The sequence below is a fragment of the Xyrauchen texanus genome, chromosome 21 (assembly GCF_025860055.1).
Source record: "Xyrauchen texanus isolate HMW12.3.18 chromosome 21, RBS_HiC_50CHRs, whole genome shotgun sequence".
Classification (NCBI taxonomy): Eukaryota; Metazoa; Chordata; class Actinopteri; order Cypriniformes; family Catostomidae; genus Xyrauchen; species Xyrauchen texanus.
The window spans coordinates 19,606,256-19,615,551 of NC_068296.1; the positions used below are offsets into that span (position 1 = coordinate 19,606,256).

At 38.5% G+C, this 9,296-nt stretch overlaps 1 protein-coding gene across 3 annotated transcripts; it reads left to right on the forward strand.

Moving 5' to 3' along the window:
- The first annotated feature begins 896 nt into the window (after window positions 1-896).
- LOC127661462 (COUP transcription factor 2) lies at window positions 897-6,044 on the forward strand. Of its 3 annotated transcripts, none has more exons than XM_052152198.1 (3): window positions 897-2,087; window positions 3,164-3,709; window positions 5,519-6,044. In XM_052152198.1, the coding sequence occupies exons 1-3, from the start codon at window positions 1,628-1,630 to the stop codon at window positions 5,791-5,793; spliced, it is 1,281 nt and encodes a 426-aa protein (XP_052008158.1). In that variant the 5' UTR covers window positions 897-1,627; the 3' UTR covers window positions 5,794-6,044. The 3 variants fall into 3 exon arrangements, with proteins under 3 accessions (XP_052008158.1, XP_052008159.1, XP_052008160.1); XM_052152199.1 differs by having other exon boundaries at window positions 3,182-3,709; XM_052152200.1 differs by having other exon boundaries at window positions 897-1,414; window positions 3,182-3,709.
- Window positions 6,045-9,296: the final 3,252 nt, after the last annotated feature.

Sequence of the window (9,296 nt, forward strand, 5' to 3'; positions counted from 1 at the left end):
TTTAAAAGATTTAGTATTCTACTAATAGCGTCTAATGAAAATGCGTGTAAAAATACCGACTCTTGCGGCTTTTAAATATATATAGCCTATTTTATTTTATTTTTTTACTCTGGTAGGATTTACACATTATTACTTACAAAATAGTCTACTAGAGTTTCGGCATATATCTTTGTCATAAAGCCCTTCACTGATTACATTGTAAGCTACTCGAACTTGACTCAATAGCATCTCGAGCATTTCGCTTGTTCTCTCGTGCATCGTCTCTGTTTTAAATGTATTTGTAACTGTATAATTGACTCTTGATAAATGATATGCAGTTTCTTTATTTATAACTACGCATTAGTGCGTGCAAATGGACTAATAGAATTGAACAATTAAACATAGCCTACACTTTGGGTCTAGTCTATGAAATGGATGTAACAAAATGCTTTGCAAAGCAATAACACTGAAAAATCAAATATCAAAATTAAAGAAATATCATTAAGACTTATCTTGTTTTGTAGGCCTAGTTATAACATAACATGGATTGTATTAACAGGTATTTGCATAGTGTACTATCTGTGCTGTGGAATCGCCGCTTTAAAAGAAGTGGAAATCGTGGGTTTTATTTAAAATAATGGGAATAATACATGGTTTGCGATCGTTTTCCATCAAACTGTATATGCTCTCTTTAGGACCACGCGGCTCCTCGACCCGTATTCCTGGCTTTGGCAAAGAACCAAGTAGCACAAGTGCCGACTAGCCAATGGGGTTCAGGGGGAGGTCCGTGAGCTCTGACCAGTCAAACACAGTCACTTTCCATATATGGCAACTCATCTCCATGGTAACGTGTGCTAAGTTGCAGCAGTCGTGTCAAAGTTCACTATATAGAGAGCTCAGTGAGCTGATCAGAGAGAAAGCATTCTGCCATCCCCGCGCCTACAAATCGCAGTCACTTCCTAACCTCCCCCTTTTTAACATATTTGATCACTTTGATTCTCTGTTCGCTCTTTTATTATTTTTACGCGCATGAAGGAGGTTCTGTAGGTTGTGATCTTTTTGTTTTATTGTCGGTCCTGCATGCCGGAGAGTTGACTTCATATTTGACTACAACTGCGCACGGCTGCTAGCGCTACCTCATCTGAAGAAAAGGAAGAAGCGACAATATTTTTTGGCCAGTTGTTGGTTTTCTTCAAGACTTTACGCTCGAACTTCTTGCGCGTCGCAAGTATCTTAAAAGACTCAGTGTTTCTGTGCGTCCGAACATCGCTACACGCATTAAGTTATCTGTCCTCCGTTAGTATCTTCTTCTGCCGTGTTTATTTTCCATTTTTCCTCGATGGGTTTACTGGATGGATGACTGCAAGTGCCCCTGGACTTGGCCTCTAACAGCAAGGCTACTATTCGGCTTGCTTCAGTTTTAGCTACATGCCAGGTAACGCTATTTCAGTCAAGAAATAGCCTACTGTTTGTCATCGGTGCGCAACTTTCAACGGACAATCAGACTCTAGCCGACCATACCGATCTTGAATTATTTATTTGACCGTCCTAAGTGATAAAGGCACCGTGCTGCGTTCTTAATTTTTGAAACAAAGCATTCCGAAACCAAAAACGGGGACAAAAAGTTTGTTAACGTTGACTGATAGATATGGCAATGGTAGTGTGGAGAGGCTCCCAGGACGATGTGGCCGAGACCCAGGGCACCCTCTCATCGCAAGCCCAAGGAGGACTATCCCTTCCAACCCCTCAACCAGGCCAGCTGGGTCTGACGGCCTCTCAGATTGCCCCTCCGACCCCTCAGACACCCGTTCAAGGACCCCCGAACAACAACACGCAGTCCACCCCAACGAACCAGACGACGCAGAATCAATCGGAAAAACAGCAGCCACAGCACATAGAGTGCGTGGTGTGCGGGGACAAATCCAGCGGCAAACACTACGGCCAGTTCACTTGCGAGGGGTGCAAAAGCTTTTTCAAACGGAGCGTACGAAGGAACCTCACTTACACATGCCGTGCCAACAGGAATTGTCCCATTGACCAGCACCATCGCAATCAGTGTCAGTACTGTCGCCTCAAAAAATGCCTCAAAGTTGGCATGAGGCGGGAAGGTATTCGGATTTTTGTTGTTTTACTGGTGTCTTTGTCTTTTGTATTTAGTCTAACTAATGACGCATGCTACATCCCCATTGTATTTGATCCCCGACTCATGTCTCTTAAGCTGCCCGACCACAGCACGCGAAGGAACCGCCTTTAATGCTCGAGACTGAGCGTTATCACGGCGCCCTTAATGCTCGAAATATAAACACCCTCTCTTAAGCGATTCTTTCGCCTTTTACATGTTCCTCACTGACGTAAATTTGATTATCACTTTTATTCAGCGAAGCAAACAAGGGCGTGCGTCTGGATTTTAATAATATCACTGCAGATATGCCGCGCGGTTATGGCGAGGGAGTGTGGAGAGACAGCGTCAAAATCACATACACTCTCTTGCTCACACAGACACAAGGCTATGGTATCCTCATCGACCGCAATCTACATCGTTCTCCTCTGGCACTAAAGTGAATAATATTCACTGTTAAGCATTTATTAGTGTTGTCTATTTGATTAAATATTTTTCCAGAAACCCGATTCAGTCGCAGATCCTCAGTAGACAGCAAAACCGACTCTGTGGCTAGCTAAGTAGGTTAAGGGTTAGCATTCATGTCTTTCTTTGTGCATGTACTCACTGGACTCATGTTGCCTACTATGAAACGCAAAACAGTAATTATTTGACAGGTACACTAAAAATGAAACATTTGTCAATGCCTTTGTAGAGCGTAAACTATATGCGATGTTATATTTTTTGCGTAGTAAAATATAGTGTATGACTTTGTAAATTATTTGTGGGTATGCAATGCAATGTACAGTACAGAACATTATTCTGACATCAATAACCTGGTTTGATTTTTTTATATATATATTAATAATTTAACTGAACTGTGCAATCACGTAGGCCATTTTGCTATAGTTTAGAAGTTCTGCACGTGTCAAGTGACAATAATTAATCATAATAATGTAACTGAAGTTAATATTATGGCGCTTGGCTCACTCAGGAAACTGTGTGGAAAAATCACGCCAACTTAAGCATAAAGGCAAGGTCAAGCTATGTTTTGTTTATGTAGAATTCAAGCATCAATATCTACAGTTTCTCTTTTTACTGCAGCAGTGCAAAGAGGACGGATGCCACCCACACAGCCTCACCATGGTCAGTTCGCCTTGACAAATGGGGACCCGCTGCACTGCCATTCCTACTTATCCGGATATATCTCTCTACTTCTACGAGCGGAGCCCTACCCAACTTCTCGGTATGGCAGTCAATGCATGCAGCCCAACAACATCATGGGCATCGAGAACATTTGTGAACTGGCAGCCAGGATGCTGTTTAGTGCGGTGGAGTGGGCCAGGAATATTCCTTTCTTCCCAGACCTCCAAATTACCGACCAGGTTGCCCTTTTGAGGTTGACCTGGAGTGAGTTGTTTGTGCTCAACGCTGCTCAGTGCTCCATGCCGCTCCATGTGGCTCCACTTCTGGCGGCGGCTGGGCTCCATGCCTCCCCCATGTCTGCGGACAGAGTGGTCGCCTTTATGGACCACATTAGGATCTTCCAAGAACAAGTAGAAAAGCTCAAAGCTTTGCACGTAGACTCTGCTGAATACAGTTGTTTAAAGGCCATCGTTTTATTCACTTCAGGTAAGTTTTACTTTCAGCACATATGTTTTTAATGAATTATTTTAGATGACATTTTATATATTTTTTGTTTCTAGTTTTGTTTGTTTTATAGAGGAAAGAAACGTGTTGTATATTATTTAATTTAGAAACCCGTTGTGTGACAGTTTCAGCGTTTATTACTGTATAAATACCATTTAAATGTAAAAGTCAGTATGGACACAAAAATGCAATACAGATTTTACAATAGAGCAAGCAATATCGAGATAATATTTTTAGTTTTATGCCTAAATGCTTTTAAAGAAGCTATAAAATCATAGTCAATAGCATACAACATTTCTGCCTAACACTTGATAACAATTATGTAGTGACATATATACCATTTTGTGGGTCACCGAGACATAAAAATATATTTACGTAGAAAAAAAGCAGTAAAAAGTTGACTCATCACCTATTAAGCTCACTATTATTTCGTCTAAACCCTGTCCTGAAATAAAATAATATAATGTAAACAATATCATTAAATGAGAACTATTCACTTATAAAACCTATATTGTAGATTTCATCATTATTTGTACTAGTTTTACAATACATCATAACGTGATCTTGAAAGACAATTAATTAATTATTTGTATTTATTTGGAATGACAGATATTAAGGATGTCATGCTCGAAGGGAGGGGGTAAAGCTCGTAGGAAAGGGAAGAAAGGCCTAATGCTCCACTTACACATATTACAGCTCAGCTTTACACTGGAGCCGATTATTTAAATTGATAGATGGCTTCAAGTTACGTGTGCTTTATTGCAGCGGCCGAAAATACATTTTTGTGCTTTATTAAGAGACTCGGTTCTTCCTTGTTTTGTTCAGATGAACTAGAGATCTAAGACACATGCTGGAGTCGTTCCAGAACTGGGTCATGACCCTGACTTCATTTCGTTATTTGTGTTTTACAACGTTAAGCGAAAAAGTTTCAAAGATTTAATACCTTATAGCGAATATATTATCTTGGAAATTCATGACTGGAGAAGCTTAAGTGTCATTTGCACAATTAAGATTGTTCCCCCAGAATACAAACCACTAGTTTCCTTCCCTAACGGGTAATATTACCTACAACAATATAAATAGAAATGAACCGAAACCTAAAATAATAAATATCAACGGAAATGTAGTTAAAGTGCTATTTAAAAAGTTCATCACGTAAGTCAGCCTTTAGCAATCGCTTCACTGAGTTAAACTTCTGGCTGCCTATACCTACCACCTCTTGTGGTTATGTTACATGTCTGGCTGGTTGTCGTTCTTTAAGAATAGCCAACTTGCAAAATGGTCTAAAAGATTGGGACGAAAGGGTGTGTCGAACCTGTAAATGTTCTAAAAGAAGACTGAGTCAAGAAACGCTTGTATTTTGTCATTTTATTTCTCAACATGCTTTTAAAAACAGTACTCTCATTGCCCTTCTGTAAATTCTTTTTTCCATATTATTATGACCCATATGCTGCTAAATTGTCCTTTTTATGGAGATTGTAAGCAACAAGATTCAAAATGTATAAGGACCTACACTGGAATGCTCGCTCCCTCAGCACAGTTTTATAGAAATACGAGAAGCATAACACTATTTATTTATATGAATATGAACATGAAATTGCCGGTTAATTAAGGTGCCACATATGATATTCGCAATGCATTGCGCATTGCTTTAGTATGCTGTTATAAATGGATAAAGGATACATAAATAAAGTGAAATGGTATGGTGTGTGTCATTGGCGTTTTGTAAATGTATGGTCCATGTGTACAGTTCATTTATTAAACATTTGATTATCCCTCTATCCTTTATAGATGCTTGCGGCCTGTCAGATGTGGCCCATGTGGAAAGTTTGCAAGAGAAGTCCCAGTGCGCTCTGGAGGAGTACGTTCGGAGCCAGTACCCCAACCAACCAACTCGATTTGGGAAGTTATTACTGCGCTTGCCCTCTCTCCGTACAGTATCGTCCTCGGTCATAGAGCAATTATTTTTCGTCCGATTGGTAGGTAAAACCCCAATTGAAACCCTCATCAGGGATATGTTGCTGTCGGGGAGCAGTTTTAACTGGCCTTACATGTCGATTCAGTAGGCAGAAGGAATGATCAAAGGGGTTGTGACTACAGTAGTTAGCGCTTTTTTTTTTTGTAGAAGGAAACGGCTGTTACACGAGTTTACTTTGACGAAGAAAGACTTTCATAAATGACTGTGAATTTTAAAATTGAGACTTTCAGTGAACCCTCGAAGTCCAGAGATTGCTCCAATGTCATTATGAACAGCTTGTTCTAATGTTATTGTTTTTGTGTGTGTGTGTGTGTGTGTGTGTGTGTGTGTGTGTGTGTTTTGTAAAAAAATAAATACATATATATATAACAAATAAAAACAAAAATGAAGTAAGAAATAAACCCACTAAAATTACAACAATAGAAAAGACAAAAAGACAAAAGAATAAATCAAGGATTTTGATAATCCTGTCTGGGACAGCAAAACTATAAAGTGCATTTAAGCGACAATTTGGGAAGATTAAGAACACAAGAAAAAAAATTATATTTTCCAAATTGCTATACTGTCCTGTGTCCATGTATCTATAGCTGTTTTTGTAAATTTTTGTTCTTTCTGGTTCCAAACCGGCCAATGTGATTCTGCAGTATGCAATTGTTGTTTATTTTATTTTTTTTTATTTTTTTTCTAATAACCATGACTTCTAAAACGATTAAGTGATCCTAAAGACGTTCTTCGAGAATTAAAACTAAATCCACAGCAATATAGACATTGTTTAATGCTGCAAGCGCACTTACAGGGTTGGTGTCCCTTAATGAACAAGAGTAGGGATGATCGACTGAAACCAGTAACCACAAAATGGCAGAATATATGTAATGCACCAGTGTGTTACATTTCATGCCACTGTTCTACCCATGGCATGGATAACCCCCCCCCCCCCATCCCCCCATCCCCCCACACATGGATGTAGTAGCAATACTTTTTACTCTGCACGACCCCATCGTTTTACTATTCGCTCCACAAAAGTGTTTTCAAGATGTCGTACGTACGTTTTTTGAGTGTTGTGACCTGCCTCCATGGAATTATTTGGTTTTGTGGATGGTTGTCGGGTTTTAACACAAACAATAGAACAATTTTTTTTATGTAGGCTATTGCAAGAATCCAACCATTGTTAGCGCCCCTAAGGATTCTCGCTTAAGTGTTTTGCCACAGTAAACTGTATTTTGAGCGTGGGGGAATTGATGGGTCATCGTTCTTTTAACGATAAAGCAGCAGTATTATTAAGACGTCCCTATAAATGTCCCTCAACATGTAAAGCATTAAAGTGCCTGTTCAGCGCAAATGTGTTATTAACGGTTACTGAAGTCTATACACCATGGGGAACACGCTTAGAATTTATTAAAAACACACACACACAAGTAGAGGCAGTATTCTTGTAAATAAAGGTCAAATCATTTTAATGACTTCTTTCATTATACAACGTATATGTGATTAAGAATAAAACTGTGGTTGCCAATTTTTCGGTAATACAAATGTCTTCAAATGAGTGACAGACTTAGCTAGTAGCACTGAAAGTTCTGTTTGTAATGTATATACATAATACGTTTTTTTTTTCTTCCTTTCTTTTTCATGTATTTAGACTGTGAATGCATGGCCACAGGTCGCTAACCTATTTTACCTTTGAGATATATATATATATGTAATTTTTTGACTGTATAGATATAATCTGTGCATTCAGTACACTAGCCCTTGTATTTAAAAAAAAAAAAATGGAAAAAAAAGTTCGACGAAATGTTGACACTTAACAGGGTGAGCTGGTTTGGAAAGGGGTGGCTATATTTGACTTGGTGTTCTGCTCCTTTTCGGTCTGTAACAGATGCCTTGTGTGTGTATGTTTGAAAGCTTGCAATTTCGTTCTTGTTTTGAGGCTTTTCTTCGACACACAAGACACCATGTTGTGATTGGATAAAAAGGGATCATATTGTGTAGTTGATTGAACAGTTGTTTTGGGCTGTTCTCATGCCACATATGGACCAGTGAATGATACACGATTGTAATTATGAACAGTTTAAACTGACCCACGTTTTTATATAAATATATAAAATATATTACTGCAGGGTATTGATAACGTATAGATACTTTTTTATTATTATTGATTATTATTAATTGCAAGTGATATACGTGAGTGTGTGTGGAAGTTTATAGTTGAAACAATTCTTGTTTGTTTGTGTTAGCTTATTGTAAACAAGCATTCTGCTGTAAATTTGTTCTTGGTATTAAATTATAATTTATGAATTTGAAATCAAAAGGCTTTCAATGTTTTGTCATTCATGATTAGCGGACTGATCTGTCTGTTCTAGTGAATTCATGCTTTGTCTTAAACTGCTAAAGGCTGCATTTCTGTGTGTGTGTGTGTGTGTGTGTGTGTGAAAGAGAGAGAGAGAGAGAGAGAGAGAGAGAGAGAGAGAGAGAGAGAGAGAGAGAGAGAGAGATGGGGGTGTAAGGGTGCTTCCACGTTTGGCATGGGAAATTGTCCAGGTTACGTCTAAATTTGGCTATGCAAATACACGTGCAAAGTGGGGCAGCTTAAAACGAGAATGCACACTTTTACCTTCAAACTCTTTAGTTTATACACGTTTGCACAATAAGGAAATGCCAACTATCATGTCACCTTTCCTGACCCCGGTAAAAACTTAAGTGTTTTCATGCGCTGGAGCTCTTGCTCATTGCCTCGTTTGGAATAGCCTATCACTTTCCACTTAAATACATAAAATCTTCTTAGTGTAGGTACTGACACATCTGAACTGAAGTATAGCGATGAAATACAACATTGGACATTCGATACATAAATGCATGTCAAATGAAATGTAATCCCGTTGTAACCTGACAATGACGTATAATGCAAACCAATGTTCTATTCTCACAACTATCTCGAAAGCAGAACTACTTGTCACATCTGGGGCTATCATGTTAGAAGACACCAAGCGTGTGAAGCTATCCCGTAAACCTCGCCTTCAACTTGGTGTCCTATTAGTTGAGTCAATATGGCGTCTTACAATCCAATGCAAGCTACGGTTCAAGACACCCGGAGCAAAGCGCTGTCTTGTAATAGAAACCACATTGTTGCATAAAAGACCCCCTCAATCGACACCTAATGCCTAAAACATCTTCAGACAGAAACCGTGTTAAAGTTTGCTTTGTCAAAACTCCCAGATTCCTAAAATCCATATTATGTGCTTGATGTGGGCATCGCCACTGTAATGAAAAATGAGGCTACAACAACTAAATATTCTCCTGCTACTAATGTAGTTGAAAATAAAGGAGAACATATCCAGAGTAAAACTTGGTTATACATTGGTAAGATATCGGGTAATATTGTAACGTTTGATGGCTTTATGAACATTATTAATTACTTACGATAAACAATAAGGGTAATCAGATCACTAGCACAATTGTTTGCTGCTGTTCAAATGCACGAATAGTAATAATACAAATAAGTATTATTATTATATTATTACATTATATAATTTATATGGAGTTTATGTTCCGTGTAGTTTGGTTTGAGTATTTATTTATTTATTTATTTGCTTCTCT